A 22,512-nucleotide genomic window follows, 5' to 3' on the forward strand; every position below is an offset into this window, starting at 1 on the left:
TTGACCGCAACCCTGACCATCTCCCTATATATCAATTTTTACGGTCAACTATACATACATATATAAAAAGATAATACTACAGGATCAGGCGTCAAATGGACTTTTAATTAGCCTTTTGGAATATTTTAACTTTATACAGACCCAGAAGACTTCGTATCTTCTTGTTATCCAAAAAAATTGATGGACTGGAAGTGGGATCATTGAAAAAAATACTACATACAATTTATGACAGCTGCCACCAGAGAAACCACAGCTTCAGAACTGGCTTCATTGTGAAAGGGCGAATGTGGCAGATTGTCATTGGATTTAATCCTATAAATGAACCTATGAATGTTATAAGGATCAACTACAACTACTCCATAATCAGTTGCCATGCCCCAACGGAAAACTCAATTGAAGAGGACAAGGAGGAGTTCTATTATTCTTTGGAAGGAGCACATGACGCTTCCCCAAAAAGCGACATAAAAATCCTGGCAGTGGACTTCAACGCAAAGGTTGGACGAGAAAACATTTATTATCCAACAATTGGGCCACATAGCAACCATAAAGAATGCAACAAAAATTGTCAGCAAACCGTGAATTTTCCAGCCTCTCGGAACTTGGTGGTTGGAACCACACTCACAGCCATAGGATACACAAAGCAACATGGAGATCCCCAAACCTCAACACCTTCAACCAAATCAACCATCTCTTCATAAGTACACGCCATAGATCCAACTTATAGAGCGTAAGAATCTTTGGAGGAGCCAACATTAATTCCGACCACTACCTAGTGATAGCAAGAATCACTAATTCAAGACATAAGAACCAAGAAAACACTAAGAAGTGGCTATTAATGAAAATAAAATATATGTACACCAGAGGAGCCAGACCTCAGGAAAGACAGGTTGTCGCAGGAAGCTGTATCTTTGAGAGAGTAGAGGAGTTTACTTGCCGTGGATCTCAGGTCACAGCAACAAATAATGTTTCCATTGAAATAAAGTGAAGGATCACAGCTCCTAACCGATGCTATTTTGGTCTGTCGAAAAAATTCTGGAGCAAGCTCATTAGAAGGAAAACAAAGGTCCATTTATATAAAACTCTGATTAGGCCTGTCCTAACATACACCTCAAAGACATGAACCCCTATCCACACAGGATAGAAATAATCTCCTGATCTTCGAGAGGAAGATCCTGATAGAAATAATCTCCTGATCCTTCGAAGAATCTATATCTATATCTATCTATGACAGTAAGGGATGAGGAAAGCTGGATAAGGTGAAGCGGTAACGTATCTTGGAGTGAGAATAAGAAGAAGATGATTTAACGCTACCCCTCACCTGTGGTACTTAAGGGATATGGTAACCCTGTCAGTCAATAGACTAAGGGGTGCGTTTTGGGACCTCAGGTACCTCACCAAGATGATCATCTATAAATGAGTTTAGGGAATCTTGAGGTACACATCCCCAGTGAGGAGCCAAAACCTCATGCAGAAAAAGAAGAAGAGAAGGGCCACCACAGCGATGCCCCTGGACATCATCCTCAAGGAGGATTTCATTAAATACGAAGTGAAGAGGCAGGACCTGGTAGTGGCACTCAAAGAACTCTCTTTAAGGATTGGTGAGACCCTCGGAAAAGGATGCTGCGGGAGGACTCAATAGAAGAATGGAATGGACTGTGGGAGGCGCTACTCTGAGGAATTTTTTCCCAACCATCCATGCAACATTAAAGGCTAAGTGGTTCCGCCCAGATAACTTGTCTAACAGGGCAAGGAGGGTTCCAGGGACAGCTGCAGAGCTTCAGAAAAAATATCGACTCTCGATGCCCCACCAGTTGAGTCCCTGAAAAAGCAGAACATATAATGGTGGATGGATTGCACTGCCATGGAAGGACTCCGAGCCAGGTGGTCGATAAAGACCGGAACCTTTGCCCTCGCCAAACCATACTTTCCCCGTTTGATGGCAGAAGAGAACTATTCTTTCTTCAGGGAGTACACACTTTACGTTAGGAAGGGCTCAACCGAGAAGAGAAGACATCAAGGGGTGGTGGGTGCACATGGTGGACATGCACTATCTGGTGAGACATTTCAAAGTATGGAAGTACCACAAACAGCAAAATATGCTATCCATCAAAAGCCTGAGACAGCTAAACCTATGCTAGTGAACTTTATTAGCCAGTTCACGACCAACATCAGCCACGAATCTGGGGGGGGCGGGGAATATTATTCTAAAATGCAGCAGATATGATAAATACCGGATTAAATATCCCCTCATCCAAAACAACAGCTCTTTCCTTCAAGGGGTGGCAGATTTAGATAAGGATACCATTCAGTCGTTGTGCAAATTTATGGAAGAGTCTAAAAGAAATTTTTAAAAATAAATAATTTACATCCATATCTTCATTTTATTATAATATAACATTAGGGGTAGTGTAAGACTTCAATGGGAGTCTTGGGTCCAAAAAAAAAAACCCAGTGATTCTAGAGCTTCAGAAGAATCTCCATCTTCTTCAGTTTCGCGTAGTTTTGTTGAGTTACATTTTCTTTTTCTTTAAAATTTGTAATTATTATTTCATGATAAGTTAATGTTAATGTAAATTTGAAATATGTGATATGGAAACACGATATTGTTATATTCCTTTCATTATCAAAATAATATTAAATCCCATATACCACCACTTATAAATGGTCTAGTTATTTTTACTTTAAAAGTAATAAGTTAATAATAGTAATGCAAATTTTCATGAAGTATAATTTAAAAACACAATATTGGTGTGTTTCTTTCGATATCAGGTTAAAATAGAATCGAGAATATGACTATTTAACGATATTGATTAACAACCCTAATAATACGTAATTAAATAATAGAGTTCAAGTAATCAGTTCTAAAATTCGTGATATGTGAAGGTAGGATTAGTCTCCGCAATATTTGTTTTGCATTAAAATAAATAAGTGAGTTTAGAGAATGAGCACAATGGATAAGTTCCTAAAAGTAAATTTAATTAGAAATCATACTCCTTCTCCATCTCTGCCAAACTCGTCAACACAATTAACGCATCAACGTGTCAACGCCATCACTAACAATATCTTCTTTAGGAGATGAATGTTCACCGCTCTCACAAAAAGAAACTGCTTCCAAAACAATACGTAAGCCACAAAAAACAAATTTTTATTTTAGATGGTTACGTCAGGGAGAATTCACTGATTGGCTTAAACCTATAAACGAAAGTGGAACACTTGTTTTTTTTGTAATAATACTTTCATAAATCACCGTAATAATTTAATAAGCCATACCAATTCTCTAGTTTTATTTCTAATTGAACCGACGGGTAAACGTCCGAGGGGTAGACCGAAAAGTATATGGGAGGATTGCGTTAAAACTGATTTAGTAGAATTGGGTTTGGAGGGGCTTCACTGGAAGAATGTATATGGAGAGCGATAAGTGGTATCAGCACCGAACCTAAGGATTCGTTAGGCCTTCATTATTATTAAACTAATTCTCAAAAATACGAACATTTTTTTATCATTAACTATGCAGCCTTTTGTACAGCTTCCCTTGATCCATATCTAAGAATTTTTGAGCATTATAGCCGAATACGTTAAACGTATTCTCACCGTGCGGTAATTTCATCATCTTTGTAACACATTTTTATAACCAATTTCCATCACCTTCTTATACGTTTTTCTTTTTTAAATAAGTTTTTAAATATCTCTTCTTTTTTTTTTTTTTTTTTTTTTTTTTTACCTATCCAAATAACTTGTAAGGTATTCTCGACTTCTGGTAATTTCGAATTCTTTGTTATATTTTCTATAACCATTTGTCATAAAATTTTTCAAATATCTTCTATTTCTTATTTTTACCCATCCAAATAACTCGTAACGTATTCTCGCCTTTTAGTAATTGCGTCATCTTTGCACGCGCCGCTGAGCTCACTTAGATTTCCGATCTTCTACTAGTTGGTGACTTCGTCAGCTGGTTCTCTTTTCTTATATTTCTTTTACCCTGTTCTCCTTCTCTATTCTCTTCTTATTTCTCCTTATCCATGTTATTAGTTACATTCAACACATATTATTATTGTCATGTTTTCTATTCACTTCTTTTTCTAACTCAACCTTATATTTTGTTTCTTTATTCTAGTATTATACTTACTTTCATTTGTTACATATATTTTCTTTCATTTTATTTCTTTATTTATTTTTTCTTTCCATAACTTTTATTTTTTAATTATTATTAAATTAATAGATTCATATTTCTTTGTTTCTTTGCATTATATAACTTTTAAAAAAATGTATTTCCTTGATTATGTTATTCTACTTGTATATTTAATTACCTATATAAACACTTTATTTTCCACTTCTTTCATCACTTTATTTTTTAATATTCATTCTGTATAATTATTTACTTGTATCATTCTGTTTATATTTCCATTTTTTTTATTTTTATTTTTCCATTCATTGATTGTTATCTTGTTCTTTGTTCTTAGCCCTGATGAAGGCTAGAAACTCTGGCCGAAACATTGGCACTATCATATAAGTTCTCTCAACTTATTTGTGTTATTTACTGACGGCACCCCCAACCATCTCCTCATATAAACATACCATTTAAATTGATGGACTCTCTAATAGCTATACTACAGGAAACATTTCACGACTTATAAATAAAAAAAATGTAAAATTGAAAAGGACAAAGGCTGCAGCAATAATGGAGGACGTATTAGGAAATTATTATTCAAAGGAGTTAATTGAAAATCATTTTTCTCTTATAATGGATGAGACAACTGACATTTTTTCAACCAAGCAATGCGCCATTGCTGTTACATTTTTTTATAAAGATCAGGGAAATGTAACGGCCTGTTTCTCTGATCTTATCTAAGCAAAAAGCAGACAGTAAATTTTTTTAAAAATTAAATTTATTTTAGTAATTGGATTTCCACATTTAAATTATAAGTTGTATCTTTAGAGGAATAAATACTTAGTTATCAACTTTGGTACTGAATGCGTTAATCATTCCAGGAATCAATCTGTCACAAATGACTGGTTTTTCTTCAGATTCTGCAAACACGGTGGTAGTTTCTTCGCACTCTGTTTTCACTAATTTAAAAAAGGAAATTCCCGGAATTAAGTGTTCCTACCACATGATACCATCGTGCGGTTCCAACGTTTGCCTCAATATGCTCCGATCAGTTGACGATGTTATTAACGGATTATGTGTTGAGTTTGCTTACCAATTTTAACTCTCTTTTCTAATCAGAACACCCATTACTCCATAGGCTAAAACCGGAAGTTAAGAGGCTAATGCAAACGTTATGAATTAATTTTATTGACTGCATATATCAATAATATTCTCAATGTAACTCTAAGTGACTAAACCAAATACGTTAAACTTGAACATTTATAAATGGGAATCGCAGCTCATGATAAGATAATTTCTATTAAAGGCACAGTTAGCCAAGAATAGATCAACAAATTTTTCGAAACCTGTTCCAGTTAAATGCGGAACTAGTAAAAGAAATTTTTTTAAAATCCAATTCAATGACGAAGTTTTCATAATTTTAGAATTATTGGAGATTAAAACAGTAAAAAAAAAATTGTATTACCTTCTTTTAAGGATAATCGGGATTTTTAAGGTAATCCCTCAATTTCCTGTTCTTAAAGATTATATTCATCTCAAAGAATTTGATTCTGAATGGAGAGAATTACGTCAAATGACGATCAAATTTTTGAAGACCTGAATGAAGATTGGGTCAACTCTGTCACAGCGTTTTGGACACGAATAACTGATATTAAAACCAACAGTGTTTCAGAAAAATATACCAATTTATCGACAGTCCTTGCTTTACTGTTAGCACTTTCCTTTTCAAACGTCACTGAGGAAAGTGTTATCTGCTATTTGAAAATGTACACCACAATAGTATTAGCTGCGGAACTCTTAGAGCAGATTACAGACTCCTTTAATTGCATTCATACATTTACTTCTAATGATAAAACCGCTTTGAAGAGCGGATTGTTGAAATTTTAACATTCCTTCTACATCGGGATGAAATTTGAAGAACTATTTTGATTCTGGAGAAGGAAATGTAACCCTTTCATCTACAGCTTCTTCTGAATTAGAAGCTCTAAGATATTTGCTGACAAAAGTGCATATAACTCCAAAAATTTGGAATGTTTTCCCGCAAAAAACGGTGTTTCCGGAGTATAACACTACCGTACCCTCCTCTGTTCTCGTTGAAAGACTTTTCTCTCGGGCCACTATCATTAATCAGGCAAAAAAAAAAAGGTTGTGTGATGACAATTCTGAAGTAAAGGTTGTAATGAAAGTAAATACTAAATTATATCTCTTTATACAAACCATTACAAGCCCTGACTTAACAGAATCGTAGAAGAGAAAGTATCTCCTAGGCGAACCCAGGTTTTTGTTACATCCTGCTATAATCACCACCGACGAATGGTTATTCACAATTAATAAATATATAGAATCGGACGCCTCTCCTCTCTCCCGTATAAAATATATTGTAAACAGATCCAGTAAGTACCGGATTTTCAGTCAAAAACGCTCATAATGAAATACCGATTCCTGAGGAGGATAGTTCATGTACTGTTTACGAAGCTGATGAGAAATTACACCAACAGAATTGTAGTTAGAATCGGAGTCCTCGGACTCCAGCGCTCATTAGTCTCCAATCCCAAGAATGAAATCTGCAAGGTACCGTAATCTACTCAGAAGATGTTAGTTTGTGGTCATACACAAGGCGAACATCAGAATCTGCGAAATCTTAAGAAAGCAGTCATTGAGTATAATTAATTAATATGGAGAAAAATAAATTTCTGTTAGAATTAATTTATATTTTTGAATACATTGTCAGTCATAAATCAAACAGAACAGACCCAGATCACTCACAGCCGTTTCATGACCTACCTGCTTGTACAACCTCAGTGGCGAACTAGGAATATTTTCATATTATTCACAGTTTATCTCGTGTTTTCCTGAGAAGATACAAGTACTTAAGAAACAAGTTGCAGTTCATTCCCATTATCATAAAAATATGTTCAGATATTTAATAAGTTAAAATTAGAAATTTAAAATCTTCTTGTTGAACACCTCCAACTCGTGCTTGCAGATTTCGTACTTTCCCACAACCTGGAAACGATTGATCGTTGTGCGCTACTCAAGCCGAGGAGGGAAGGCGAAGCAACTCGAGGGGTCACCTACAACTACAGGCATATGCCACAGAGCTGCTGAGGAAAAACAGCGCTACACCCTTCACCTCCCTAAACTGCAGCTAAGCATCCTTATCCACACTTACTTCCTCAGGTTCAGGTTTCCCGCCCCTCTTTACCGACAGATTAAAAGCTATCTTAGAGGAATTCGTCGGAGGAGTCAGCGAGGAATACTCCACACCACCTGCGAATACTTCAAGGAACTGTGACCAATCAGGTTCGTTGTTTTCTCAGCACCAGTGGTCTCTGGAACCTGGATGGACCCTCTCTCTAGCACAGAAAGCATCATTCACCATCATAGATAATCTGAAGAAGAATGGCACAAGGGGTGAACTCGGCTAAGATTGACTCCATTGTCAAGTCATTCCAGAAGGCGACGAAGAACACTCTCGAACGGATAAAACTTTTCGGTGGAAGAGGAAGACAGAATCATCCCCAACTCCATGCTCTACCTTGGTATCATGGTAGACAGGCATTTCACCTTTTCTAGTCATGTCAAGGAGAGGCTCAAGCTTAACAAGCAGAAACCTCACGCAGTACTACCTGTTATAGAAGAAAAATCACAAAAAGAGTGATTTCTTGAGAATTTTTCTTCTATATTCCCATGATAAAATTGAGGTAGCTAACTTCTAATTCGCGCTCAGCAACCTAAAAATCACGGAAGGGTTAAATATTCAAACATTCCGCGTAAATCCCTTAGTTGAGCGCCATTGCCTGGAATAATTATTTTTTGTAATGTATTTTAATTTAATAGTTGTGTTTTCAAGACTTTAAACAAACATCATACAGCATAGGATTGGCAAATAAGTCCTTTCGGTTTTTGTGTTCATGATATATTTATAATACGTCACCTTTTTCTGATGCAATTAATCCCAACAGAGGATTGTTTATCCTACTTGTAATATGTAAACAGTTATGTCTGTTGACACTTGTTAAGATTAGGTCAGTATTGTGTTTGTGATATACCTGAGAAGATGGACAGAAATATCGTGCATTATAGGCATATTTTGCTTTATTACTTCAAAAAACGAAAACGAGTTGAGAAGGCACATAAAAAAATATGCGGGGTTTATACGGAAAATGCCTTAACAGAGCATACGTGCCAAAATTGGTTTGCCAAGTTTCGAGCAGGGAATTTTGACATAAACGACGCACCGCGACCTGGTGACCCACAAAGAATTGAAACCATTGATGTTAAGGCGATAGTCAATCAAAATCCATCCCAATCAGTGCGACATTGCAGAGGTCTTAGACGTATTACATACAAGCGTAGAAAATCATTTGCGGAAGCTCGGCTACGTTTCTAGGTTTGATGTTTGGGTCCCCCACTCCCTAACTGAAGCCAACTCAGCAACGCCCACATTTGCGATTCATTGCTGAAACTTCAAGTAAACGATCCATTTCTTAAAAGACTTGCGACATAGGATTAAAAGTGGATTGTCTACGATAATGGGGTGCGAAAAATATCTTGAAGACCTAGCAACGAACTACCTGGAACCACATTTAAAGCAGGATTGCAACCAAAGATGATAATGCTTTCTGCATGGTGGGATTTCAAGGGTGTGATTTTTTATGAGGTGTTGCCACAAGGTTTATCGATCGATTCCACTCTTTACCGCTCACAATTAACAAAATTGGATGAATCGATTCGAAGAAAACGCAAATATTTTTATATTAAAATTTTGAATCTTTCAAAATAAATTAATTGTGTAAATTTTGTCAGGTTTTATTTAATAAAACAAAATTGCAGTTTTACTTCCCAAGTACCCTACTAATTTTATAAGATAAAATTTTAAAAACACAATGATAGCCAAAATTTCACTATTTTCTCTCATAATTCATTCATTAATTCTTAATTCATACTGAGTAGGGTTCTATTTGGATACAATTTCTGTTTAAACTTAATTGATACATCATTGATTCACAGCTAGATAACACAGCCCAATTGAATACTAAACTTACTACAAAGGATTATCAAACATTTTGAACTCCTCTTAAAAGTGTAAAAGTGCAGTAACTGAAATTTATTTAGTAAATATTCGGTAAGTGAAACATGGTTACTGCACTTTTACAAAACACTAACAAGTTAATACATTTCTAATACATACCAGTTGCTAAGAATATGTATATTCAATTGTAAGATATTAAAATTAAGAAAATTATTGAATTCATGCATTTTAATAGCTTTAAAAAAAAAAAAAAAAAAAAGATGAATAAATTTCCCAATTGCAGTAACATGGAAATTACTTTTCTGAAGTTGCTGCTTTCTTACTAATAAGATTAGAATAGGTCAAGATAAAATTTGTAAAAATTATCTTTTGTACACTGTGTAAACAGTATGGATTACTTAAGATAGTGATGATGAAGATATTCATAATCACAATATTATTCAACCATTTTTATCTTTAACCTCTGACATTGAGCCCAACTAGGGGGTCACAGTCAGACATTTAGTTACCTCTAAGATGTACCGTTTCAGAAATTTGCTAGCTTCTTCTGTTTTAAGGAATAAGCATGGATATCGGTTTAAATCTTATATTAGCCTTACAAGTTCAAAAGGAGAATTTCCTATGCGTCACATTGGTCCACGAGAGGAAGATCAAACAGCTATGCTGGACTTTTTAGGATTTAAAGTATGATTTTATTTTTAAATAATTTTATTTGTTTTTTGTTTTTTTATCCATTAATTAGTACATGATTTGGTATTTTACTAAAGAAATGCATTTTTTTTCTTACAAAGAGCAAGCAGTATAAAATATGAAAATATATTATATAATAATTTACAAATATTTAATTATTTTTCTTTCTCATATTATACAATAATTTATGTAATCTATGCTATATCCTACATAATATTTATTTAATTTTTGTTTTTTTAATTGATGAAGTCACTAGATGAATTAAGTAATAAAGCTGTACCTGAAAAAATAAGACTGAAAAAGCTAATGGAAATGGATGAACCAATCAGTAAGTAAAAATTATATTAATATCCACTCATTATTTTTGTTTATTTTATTTTATTATTACTTTTTTGGCATAGAATAAAATATATTAAATTCATAATGCAGAGAAACTTCTTTTCTCATCAGGATAAATTGTAAAGGAAGAATAAGATGGTCCGGGAAGCTGTCAGAAAGGGACTAAAAACATTAAAAACTATTTATTGAAAGCTAATGTTTCAACCCAAATCGCCGGTCTTCATCAGGTCAAAAATGTAAGATATAAAACAATGTAGAACTATTTTGTTTATTTAGCCCTGATATGAAATGAAACATAACATTAGTTTTCAATAAATAGTTTTTATTATTTTGAGTACCTTTGTAAATGCTATCTGAACCGTTTTATTCTTATGTCTGTATGGTTAACTAATCAACTTTTTGATAAATTATGAAAGACAATATTTTATTTTCCTTGCTATTGAAAGAGAATTTTGTTCCTTTATTATTTGTTTCAACCATAACTTTTCAATCTAACATCAGTTACTGAATTGCAGATCTTGATCTGACTCAAGGTGGGTTAAAAAAATTACAATATTAAGCTAACCACAATTATTTAGTTACCATAAACACAATTACAACCTGTATTGTATAATAACCAAAATGGAAAGACTATTTGTCAGGAGAAATTAGATAATTAAGTGGCTAAGCCATGGGATTCCTAATGGAAAGACCCATTTCAACCACGGCTTTGGGCAGACAAATTATTGTAAGTTACATCTGGAGCAGATTTACTGTGAGGTCAGAAGGACCTCCTGATGCACATCCACTCTCTATTAAATGTGTGCCTTACCATTCATTGTGATTGGGGGAAACCTGTTATTTAAGAATGTCTGCTTATTTTATCACTTTGTTAATCAAGAAACAGTACATATTTGTACTTTTGCTTTCTTATTCCATCCTCTCATATGTTTTATTTTTACTAAATATGCCATTTATGGTTGTGTTGAGAGATGGTTCACAACTATGAGTTCCGACAACTTTTTCAACATTCACAAAAACTACCATTATTCATTGTGGTATGATTAAATATCCAGATTTGATAATTATCTACTAGCCTAGTCTGCACCATCAGTTAATTAGCTTTAAAATTAATGAAGATAAGTAAATCGAAATAAATGTAATGATAATAAAAACCATGGATCATCCCCATTGTCTGTTTTGACTCACATTACCCCAAAGATAGTTAGTTACTTCATTCTAGTGGAGAGAATGAATGGATTCAACATTGGTCGGAAAGAAGAAGATAGACTAACAAGATGGCTGTAAATTAAGTACAAAGTTAATTAAGCTCAATAATTAATATTTTCTATACCAATGTTAGAATAAGATATCCAAATGCAGGAAAATATGTTATGAGATTTTTAACAGATAAATATGAATTGTTAACAGGTGAATATGAGTTAATGGAAAAAATAAGAAGTATTGCTTCGAAAAATCAACTTTACCGCACATACATAGGAATGGGATACTACAATACTTGCATTCCACATACTATTTTAAGGAACATATTTGAAAACCCTGGCTGGTAATATTTATTTTTAGGATTTTAATTTTTACTAGTTTCTTCTTTTAATTACAAATACTTACTCTAATTTTTGTTTTTTAAAAATAAAATTGAATTATTACGACAGGAATCATAACCATCTTCAAAGAACATAAGAGGAAAAATGTTGATTTTTTTAAATGTTTCTCAAACCCTAATAAAAAGGATTTGAGGATTGATATTTCTTTAGGATTTATTGAGTTCATTGGCAATAATCTATGGATTTTTCCGATGAATACAGTAAATAAGTGATTAGAATTTATCACTTAAAGCTTCAAGAGAATATTAATATGGTGGTGGTTGGTAATATATTTCAAAATCTTGCAAATAAACTATATAATACTTCGTTAATTACTAAGAGTGGATCAAACATACAAGACACTACTAATATTAGTATTGATTTGTTTATTTAAATATATATTATATGTCTCATTCCTCCGAAGGATGGCATGCATGTAGGACATTATTAGTGGAACATTATTAGTTGAGTGTGGGTACTAGCAATTTTCTTCCTACCAGCAAGGGAAATGCTGCAAGGTGTGAGGTAGAATTGAACACCATACTCCTAATCCAAATCATTAGTTCAACAAAAACCAAAAATAGTCATGTATAATTCTGAAGAATGTTTAAATTAAAAGTTAAGAATAGATATGAACTTCTAAGAACCTTAGGATAGTAATAGAAGACTTTCTTCATAGGCTATAACAACCAGAATATTAAGGGAAAATGCAGAGGATTAAATCAATTACTCTCAACAATTCTAATCAAATATAACACTGCCAGGTTCAATAACAAAATTTTTTATTGGAAGATCGTTGATTGATCTAATGTAATTAATAAAATGAAAATAGTCCAGGTGCAGTCTAAATAACTCAAAAAGTAAATAAACCATTCACCATAAGCCAAAATTTCGCATCAAGTTGCAGGGCTTCATGGGGATGAAGGTCTTAAGAATGATTGAAGCCCTGCAACGTGGTGTGAAATGCTGGCTCATGGTGAATGGTTTATTTTTTTTTATTATTTGAGTTATTTTTACTGCATCCAGACCATATTCATTTTATTTTACAAATTGTTTTTACTTTCTTTGCAACAGACGGAATCATTATTAACATTAAACATTTATTTTTTAATAATTCTACAAACTTTTCGTAAATTAAATTGTACTTTTTATTGTACTAAACAATAAAAATAAAAAACAAAATTTGAAGCATAAACAAACAGACAGAACTGAATGCTAAGAAATTCTTTAATTATTAATAAAATCAATTACATCCAGTGTTATAAAACACAATATTGTTAAGGAAAAAATTTAGTCATCCTGCAGTTTGGTATCCAACCTTTCGATGTACACAGTTTCTGTAGCTCAAGAGGAGGTGGTTAATCATTTAATTGTTAAAGGCCAGAGTTAATCATTTTTAGTGATTTTTTTTTTAACAAGTATCTGATCAGACAGACAAAGCTAAAAATAGAGCTCCTTATTGCTGCAGATCACTTGTAAAACTAAAATTAGGTTTTTACAGGGTTTAGTGTTCCACCCATTCCATGGAGATCACAGCAAAGACTCGTGAAAACTGTTTCATCTTACAGTGCGTCTTAGCAGGAGAGATACTTCTCGAACCCTTCTTGCAAAAATTAGTTTCAAGAATATTTTAACCAATTATATATTGGTGATATCCTGTCGAGGATTGCAAAAGACAAAGAGAAAAAAGATCACAAAAAAAGAGCAGAACCAGAAGAAAGTGAAAGTCACGAAAGTGCCTATCCTGAGAAATTAAGCCCAAACGTGGTAAATATGCTAAATGTGATCCCTATGGGTTAACACTTGACAATAAGGTAGGACTAATGATCCTCACTGGTTCTGACAGGGAGAGCATAGGTCATAGAGGATTCTGCTTTAATTCCATTAATGCAATGAATAATATGAATCTCTTATTCCTCATTTTAGTAGTAAACTGAAGACCATAAGATATATCTTTAAATAAAATGAGCCAAAGAATATTAGCTATCCACATGTAATTTGTCACTACCTTAATTACAATTTTAAACTCCAAATTGAAACTTATTTATTCAAATTTTAAACTCCAAACTGAAACTTCTTTATTCAATCAGATTTTATAGACTCTATTCCACAATCACATAGGAAAAACTTTTCAGGGGTATGAGAATCAAATACATTCCAATACAATCAAATCCAAATTTATGTTTCATGAATACTTTATTTAAATATTGGAACTATCAATTTAAAATTATTTCTTTATTAATCTCATAAAAATGCTTGGTTTTATAAGAACTCTATATCTCAACAGTAAGTGTGATTGACAATAATGATTATTATTAAAGGACTACACAATATACGCCATACCAACCAGAAGTCGCTCAAGGCCGTCTTCAAAGCCTACTCAATTTCCAGACTATGATAACTGATCTTACCGGACTACATGTAGCCAATGCAAGTCTCTTAGATGAAGGCACAGCTGCAGCAGAAGGTCTTAGTCTGTGTTACCGGCAAGTCAATTTTTATTTATCTATTTTATAATAAGTTGAATCTCTCGGTATAACAAATATCAAGATTTTTTTATTAATAGTATCGAGTGATGTTTTTTTGAGAATCATTAAACTAAGGTTAAGATGGTTACAAATTTGTTTTATTGATATTATCAGGAGGGGTTAATTAGATTATTTGATGTTTATTTTGTATTTATCTAACCGGGATAAATGTTACAGGCATAATAAGCGAAAAACACTTTTTGTGGGAGATAAAGTTCACCCACAGACTTTGGGGGTGGTTGAAACAAGAGCTGAATCTCTAGGTCTTAAGGTAGTTGTTTGCCCACCTGCAAAGATGGATTTTAGCAACCATGATGTGTCAGGTGTATTACTTCAGTATCCTGACACTGAAGGAAACCTTGAAGATTATTCAGAAGTAATCGCCAGAGCTCATGAACATGGTGTAAGTAATTTCCTTTTATTTATTTTTATTCATTAAAAAAAAACTATTTACCATCTTATTTACTTGCAATAAATTATACATAGAGAATTTATCATAATTAAAAATTTAATTTGTTTTTAAAGATTTTAATGAATTTTAGTAATTGTAAAAGGCTAAACAAACCCAAGATTTGATACTGATACTAACAATCTTTGCGTATATACCTCCATACACTAACCCCCTACAATTATCAAATTTTCAAGGTCAGAATTAGCACAATTTTATCTTCTATGTAATAAAAATGCCTTGAAGAAATTTATTTTAATGGTTACCGAATATATATGCAAGCAATGGGAGATAGTTGTTAATTTTTCAAGGAGGGCAGGGGCAAATGATGTCTATGTTTAAAGGATCAATTATGCCAAAGAAATTAAAGAGATGTACCCAGATCAAACATAAGTAGTGTGACATTTAGCCAAAATAAACCTTGTGCTATAAGCCATCTCTATCTGTGAACTACCATATGGTTAAGATAGCAAGTTTTGTTTAAAATCAAAATTCTCAACCTCAATACTTTTTGAAAGTTTCCCAAAGAAGATTTTCAGAGAATAGGGTGTGTTCCAACAATTAGAGGATAAAGTAAATTTAATTACAGCTTGATTGTATTAAGGCCAAGATGCTTCAGTGACCACACCAGGAATATGATACCTAACTTCTACAGGCACCCAATTCCACTCTGAGCTGTATGTAGTTGTATATTTTCATAGATCAGGAGGAATTAACCTTTTAAGTACCAATTATAAAATTGAACTGGTAATCAAAATAATTATTCCAGGAAGCAAGAGCACTTAAAGGTAAAATAACGTAAAAATAACAACAAAAACATGATTTAATACCATCACTGAAACTATTCCTCTTTGTGTTCATAAACTCTTAACTCTAATGTCCAGTTTTGGCCTAGTCGCAACCAGAAAATTTATTTTATGATATAATCACCCTTTAAGAATTTGAAAAAGGTTACTTGGCTCTTCATTGAGATAGGGGGATAAGCCTGGGGGATGAACGAGGAAACATATACCATCTCCTTGTATTACTGTAGGTCTAGAAATAGTACATCTTAACCAAGTACTCAACCCAAGATTCTCCAGGTGTAGTAGTACAGGTTTATTATAATTTTAAACAGGTATAAAAGTAGCATAAAAAGAAATTGAAATCAGTAATTTTTAATGCTAGTTATTAAATGCTATTGTTAATTAGCTATTGTTAATGAGTTAATAATAAAGTTAATTAAAATTATTTCAATTCTTTAAGACTTTAGGAGTCATAGCGGCTGATTTACTTAGCCTCTGCATTGCAATGGCACCAGCTGAAATGGGAGCAGATATTGCTGTAGGATCAACCCAGAGATTCGGTCTTCCGTTGGGTTATGGAGGACCGCATGCTGGATTTTTTGCAACTAAGGAATCATTAGTACGCCTGATGCCTGGGAGAATGATAGGTGTAACCAGGTAACCATATTTTGAATTATTCCTAATAAACAATTGTTCTAATGCCATCTTCAGGCTTCCTTAATCATTTTACTTTTTTTATTCTATATTACTCTTTTTATATACTTTTACTCTAATTATATTTACTCAAGTCACATTAAATATATACATATATATATATATAAGTTATGATAGGTCTCGAGAAAGAATTAAATAAACACACGAAAAGTCACAGAGTAAATCTTGATTTATTATATATCGCAATTTACAATAATTGGATTTTCCTATTGTTACATATGGTTTACATATGGAGCTAGGTATTATAATCCATAACTGTGTCATCATACTTTAACTTCCCCCTACCAGTTTACAAATAAGCCTCGTAAACTTCACAGAAAGGACAAACGTATATATAATAAAACTATATATAAAATAAAACTAAACTACATAATTGCAAAAATAAAAATAAATTCAATTCTTTCAGATATTTAACAATACAAATATACTAACAAAATGAAGATTCTAAAAACTCTACTTCTTAAAGAAAAATACAAACTACCAAAAACAGTAAAAAAACAAACAATATATATATAACAAAAAAAACTTAATTACATGCCATGAGGGGAGAGAACCCTCCAGATCCTTCCGGCTTTAACATAGCAGGAATTTTTAATTGCTCAACGTGGACCGTCCTTCGTTTCTTCAGTTCACGCAAACTTTTGATAGTGACAACATTATGTTGTCTAAGGACAATCACCCTAAATGGACCCGCATAGCGCAGTAACTTCTTACCTCTATTAGTCCCCACTTTTCGATAGACTATGGTCCCCAATTACGTCCCGAAGATTGAGATTCTGACGCCCCACTCGCCTACACTTTTCTCTCTCGATGCGCCCCTGAACTTTCTCCCACAATTTTTTCCTGGCCACATTATTGCTCATTATATCTTTCCCTGCAGTAACTGTCTCCCTGAAGTTCCTACGACCTCCCTGAAGCCCAAAAAGGATCTCAAAAGGGGAAAACCTAGTGACGGTGTGGTTGTAAGCCACGACCGCCCTGATCATAGCCTCATCCGGTTCCAACCCCTTGTCCATGTTATATACCCGCAGGTGGTCAATCAGTATGCTATGAAGCCTCTCGATCTCACCCCTGCTCTTGGGGTGTCCTGTAGTATTGAAGTACCAGTCCACCTCTAATTGCTTCAGACGAAATATGGTCGGGGACGCCGTAAAACTGAAACCAGGTGCGCAGTGCACCTAAAACCGCGTCTGCTGATCTGTCCTTCACCTGACACGCCATCGCCACTTTACTGAACACGTCCAGGACTGTGAACCATTTGAAACCCTTCCACATAAAGGTATCAACCTGTAGATCTCTCAGCGGCCTATCGGTGATGGGTGTTTCTTCCTGGGTTGCCCGTGGTGGGTGTCAGTCGTATTTGGTGCTCAAACAAATATTGCAACCCCCTATGATTTCCTGGATTGTCCTCCGCATACCCCACCAAAAGTATCTACATTTTAGGGCTAATAATGTATCATTTACTCCCCGATGAAACGTTTACCTCTGATGGTACGCGGGGGTGACTTCTTTCTGCCTTGCCTCATCTCCCACCGTCTCTAACATCAGTGTACATCAGATGAAACCGCGGTCTAATCCCACTTGCTCTGAACCCTTAAGTCTCTTAATTTTTTCTCAAACCACCGCATTCCCTAAGTAAATATGTTACGTCTTACCCGGCTTGGACGCATCTTTGAGTGCCTGATAAACTTGATCATCCCGTGTTCCCGGTGTGGACCAGACGGTGGTAATCGAACTCCTTCCGTATTTGACTTTCATTATCAGTCCTGTTCTTCCAGATGATTTGTTGGGGTTTGTCATTAATAATTTCTTCCAGCTCCTCCATTTCCATAGGTCTACCCCATCAGAGCTGCCGTCTTCCAATGGTTCCACGCACCCATCCCTTCTCGACTCTTCCGGTTCTTCATCCTCCCCTGGGGACCATTCTCTCAAAAATTGCCGGACGGTTCCTCTCAATCTTCTTCAATGGCATTGACGGTAATTGCTCGCGAGAGCCAATCCGCGACCACGTTATCCTTACCCGGCTTATATAATATTTCCATATTATATTGGCTTAGGAGCTCCTTCCACCGGGTGGCCCTCAGAGACGACTCCTTTAACTTTCCTACACACTGAATAGGGTGGTGGTCTGTGTGAACTCGGAACTTCCTGTCAAACATAGGGTCCGAAATGGTCCATGGCCCACACGATCCCCAATAGTTCTCTCTCAAGGGCAGTGTATCTCGTCTCTGCTGCTGTTAAACGCCTACTGCCGTATGCGACCGGGCGCTCACCCCCGCTATCCTCTTGAGACAACACGGCTCCCAATGCGTATTCACTCGAGTTGGTCGTAATAGTGCCTGGTTTCTGAAAGTCTGGGAACGCGAGGACGAGTTCTCTCTGTAATACCTCCATACACCGGCGGATTTTAGGTCTCTCGGTACTGACATCTTTCGCAGCGCCTCTACCTTATGTGTATCTGGTTTGACTCCTTCTCTTGAAATAGTGTGACCCAAAAATTGTATTTCCTTCCGTCCTGGTGTAGATTTCTCCGGAGACAGCTTGACCCCAAACTACCGTACCCTCTGGAAGACGATTCGCAAGTGGTTGATATGTTCTTCCTCTGTTTTACTAAAGACTAAGAGGTCGTCCATATAGACTTGGTACATAGATTCATCTATTCCATGTAAGAACTCGTCCATGAGACGTTGAAACGTAATAGGGGCGTTCTTTAACCCGAATGGCATTCTTGTGAAATGATAATGTTCCCTTTCGAACATAAACGCTGTCTTAAATTGGTCCCTCGGATGCATCCGTATTTGGTGGTACCCCACCTTAAGATCTAATGTACTGAATATTGTAGCACCCCCTAATCTGTCTAAAATGTCCTCGAACCGAGGGATTGGATAATGCTCATCAATGGTGTTCTCGTTCGATTTCCGGTAATATATAGCAACCCGATATTTTTCCTTCTGATTTCCCGGCGCTCCCTTCTTTCGCACCGCCCACAGAGGACTATTATAAGGGGATGTACTATCAACTATGATGCCCTGCTTCTTAAGGCTCTCTAGTTCTTCTCGGATGTGTTGTCGTAACACCTGTGGGTACCGCCGCTCCTTCACGTATGTAACCTTATCCATCTTCAAAGGAATTTCGTGTATGATTTCCCCCGTCGCTCCTAGCATAACACTCTCTTTGAAGAAAATGTCCTTATATTCAGACTGAATTTCCAGCCGCCACTCCCTCGCTAGGTGTACCGCCCCTCCCTCGCTCGGTGTACCGCCCCTATCTACGCCTTTCCGTTTTCCTGAGTCTGGAGACAAGAAAAATCCTTTCCCCCTATCTGAACAAGCCATTTTTTTTTTTTGCCTATTTTTATCCGCACTCCCACCTTGTCTAGGAGGTCACACCTGATAATCGCCTGGTATTTCCTTGGCATACTTCCCACAATATGAACAACTAGTTTGTTTCCACTAGCCCCCTATCTACTCAACCCCACCTCCACTTCTCCCTCTTCGCTACAGGGTCCACCCAGGGTAATTGATTGGCAATTACATACCTGAACCTGGAGTGTCTTCTCACCCTCATACATCTACTCTCTACCCTACTACTACCCTCATACTCTCTAATGCTTTCTGACATAGGTATGGATGGTAGGATGGTATGTGAGCTCCCTGTATCGATGAGGCACCTCACTCCGCCAACTCAGATAATAGGCAGACCGCCGCCACCACTCTTCACACTATAGTTCGCCAGCATGCGGTTGCCCCTCTGCCGACACCCTCCTCAGATCTCTGCATGAGTTCTCCTCCCTCCGGTCCTCCGTCTCCAACTACTACATCCACTATTGCATTCACCTGCACTCCCCGTCTCCTCCATCTCTTCATCTGTCTCTGACACAGCCGAGGCCGCCGACAACTCGCATGCCGACTTCGCTTGTCTGACTCAACTAGTTCTACGCCGTATCTTCTGGGCATTAACTTCCATGGGTCCCCCTGGTCTGGACCCTCCTCCTCAACATGTAGGGGCATTGTTTGGCAATATGCCCCTCGTTGCCACACTCTAAACATTTGGTACGCGGGCATTGGGCCACCAGATGTCCCACCTTTCTGCATCCATGACATCTCCAATCATCCTTATGTCCTTTTTCTCTTGGTTTCGCCTGGTTTGGTCTCTTATCGCCATTTCTTGCTGTCCTCTCCTTCATGTACTCTCCATCTCTCCTTCGCCACGTGATCTGTGGATTCCTGGAGCGATTATACTGAACTCTAGGCCATTCCGATTCCTCGATTTCCATGCGCGCCTCCTCCTCTCTGGCACAGGCATCCATTAAATCCTGTGCACACTCTACAAAAGATCTGTCCTGCGCCAGAACTTCTTTCCTCCCAATCTCTTTCGCTAACTGTACTTTCAGTATGCCAGATAAAAAAAACATGCAGGCCTGGACCTGGTCCATCTCCATCAACTCACTTAATTTGTCGATAATCCGATCATAACGCGCTAGCAGTTCTCCAGCATAACGCCCTTTGGATTGTCCTTGTTTCCTTCTTTCCTGAAACATCTGAGAGATGTCTTCCCCCCCGGGGCCCATCTTCCACCTATATATGCACTTTTCAGCCATTCCTTTACAGTGTTCCAGGGCGTTTCCTCGTCCGCTTGTATCTGGTTGAGGATACCCCAATTCACTCTGCATACTACGGCTGCCTTGAGTTCTTCGGCATCGCCACCATCCAGCAGTCTCTCCTCGTTCTTAGCCTGAATCCTTCCCATCAGCCGGTCACCTCCTTTTATAAAATGGCTCAGTTCTCCAGGTTCCCCAGTGAATTTCTCCAAATCGGAAATCGCCTTTCTAAGATTCTCTGTGGTTGCTGTTCTCATTTTGATCCACTCCAGGGCATTACCATGTGCTTCCGGCACCGAGAGTGCAGGGAGAGCTGGCATTTCTTCCAGTCATAAGAACTTCCAGTCTAAGATGAACCTCAGCCATTGGCTCAACTACGGTCTCAGACTGAACGTGATCGCTGGGATTACGTTTCCATGGCTGTCTACATTTAAAACTGGGGCTCTTACAATTGGACTCATGCCGAGTTAGAATTACTAGAAATTTGAGAATCAAGATGGAAAAATGATTAAGTAAAATTTGCGGTTCCAAAAATAATTTTTTACATATCTAATGATTCCCGGGTTTCGGCACCAGTTACGATAGGCCTCGAGAAAGAATTAAATCAACGCACGAAAAGTCACAGAGTAAATCTTGATTTATTATATATCGCAATTTACAATAATTGGTTTTTCCTATAGTTACATATGGTTTACTATGGAGCTAGGTATTATGATCCATAACTGTGTCATCCTACCTTAACTTGTATATATATAATCCCAGGCTGTATTTATCATCATAACTTCATTACTTACATAAGGAAACACTATTTACATTAGAGATATTGCAACTGATACAATATCATATAGCTTGCCAATATTTTGCAAATAAAAGTAATCAGAGACATACTTGAAGTAAATACTGCATTTACCAAAGAAATAGTTCCTTTAGTAAAAGAAAGGGTGTGTGATGTATACCAGTATACTTGGTCCAGAGCAACAGAAAATAAGAATTGTTGAACCTAATACAATTCCTGTAACACCACCTGTAGTGCCTAGATGATCAGACCTATAGCTAATAAGAAAAGATGAAGTAGTATTAATCTGTCAAAGTATAGAATATATAAGTCACATGAGTACCTTATGACAAAGGGGAAATAATCTCAATATATCTCTTGTAGGTTACATTTAAAGTTATTGCATATCCTGACAGATGCTATGCATATAAAGTTGAACAGGACTAAGTTGGACTGGGAATATAGCAGAAATTTTGAGAAAAAAAAAAAAAGAGCAGCTCTAAATTTTTTTTATTTCTCAAAAATATTAAAATCAAAAACGAAATAATTTTTTTTTAACTTTCAAATGTATTTGAAACAGAAAAACGGAAAAAATTACCACAGAGTATAAAGAACCTAAACCATTGTAAATAAATTTAATTATTTTTCCTTTGTGCAGATATATACTTTTTACATACATAAGAATAGACAAGTAGTTGAATCATTATAGGGATGCTGATGGTCAAGCAGCGTGTCGCTTGGCTCTTCAAACTCGAGAACAGCACATTCGTCGTGACAAAGCCACCAGTAACATTTGCACAGCTCAAGCACTTCTAGCTAATATGTCTGCCATGTATGCAGTTTATCATGGTCCGAAGGGATTAAAACAAATCGCTACTAGAGTACATGAAGCAACTTTATTACTTAA

General features: G+C 36.0%; 1 protein-coding gene and 1 long non-coding RNA gene across 2 annotated transcripts in view; one reads left to right on the forward strand and one right to left on the reverse strand.

The window, feature by feature from the left end:
• The window catches only part of LOC106690371 (uncharacterized), a 50,457-nt gene that overhangs the window by 13,682 nt on the left and 14,263 nt on the right, over window positions 1-22,512 (reverse strand). The window lies entirely within an intron of this gene.
• Window positions 9,622-22,512, forward strand: part of LOC106690368 (glycine dehydrogenase (decarboxylating), mitochondrial) — a 26,322-nt gene continuing 13,431 nt past the window's right edge. The window contains exons 1-7 of the mRNA XM_067048797.1: window positions 9,622-9,827; window positions 10,083-10,161; window positions 11,583-11,718; window positions 14,077-14,241; window positions 14,461-14,686; window positions 15,977-16,173; window positions 22,315-22,512. Of these exons, the coding sequence (XP_066904898.1) occupies window positions 9,660-9,827; window positions 10,083-10,161; window positions 11,583-11,718; window positions 14,077-14,241; window positions 14,461-14,686; window positions 15,977-16,173; window positions 22,315-22,512 (1,169 nt within the window). The 5' untranslated portion in view covers window positions 9,622-9,659. The remainder of the gene's footprint in view (window positions 9,828-10,082; window positions 10,162-11,582; window positions 11,719-14,076; window positions 14,242-14,460; window positions 14,687-15,976; window positions 16,174-22,314) is intronic.

Source organism: Halyomorpha halys, unplaced genomic scaffold (genome assembly GCF_000696795.3).
Source record: "Halyomorpha halys isolate HHAL.00 unplaced genomic scaffold, Hhal_1.1 Scaffold1682.1, whole genome shotgun sequence".
Taxonomy (NCBI): domain Eukaryota; kingdom Metazoa; phylum Arthropoda; class Insecta; order Hemiptera; family Pentatomidae; genus Halyomorpha; species Halyomorpha halys.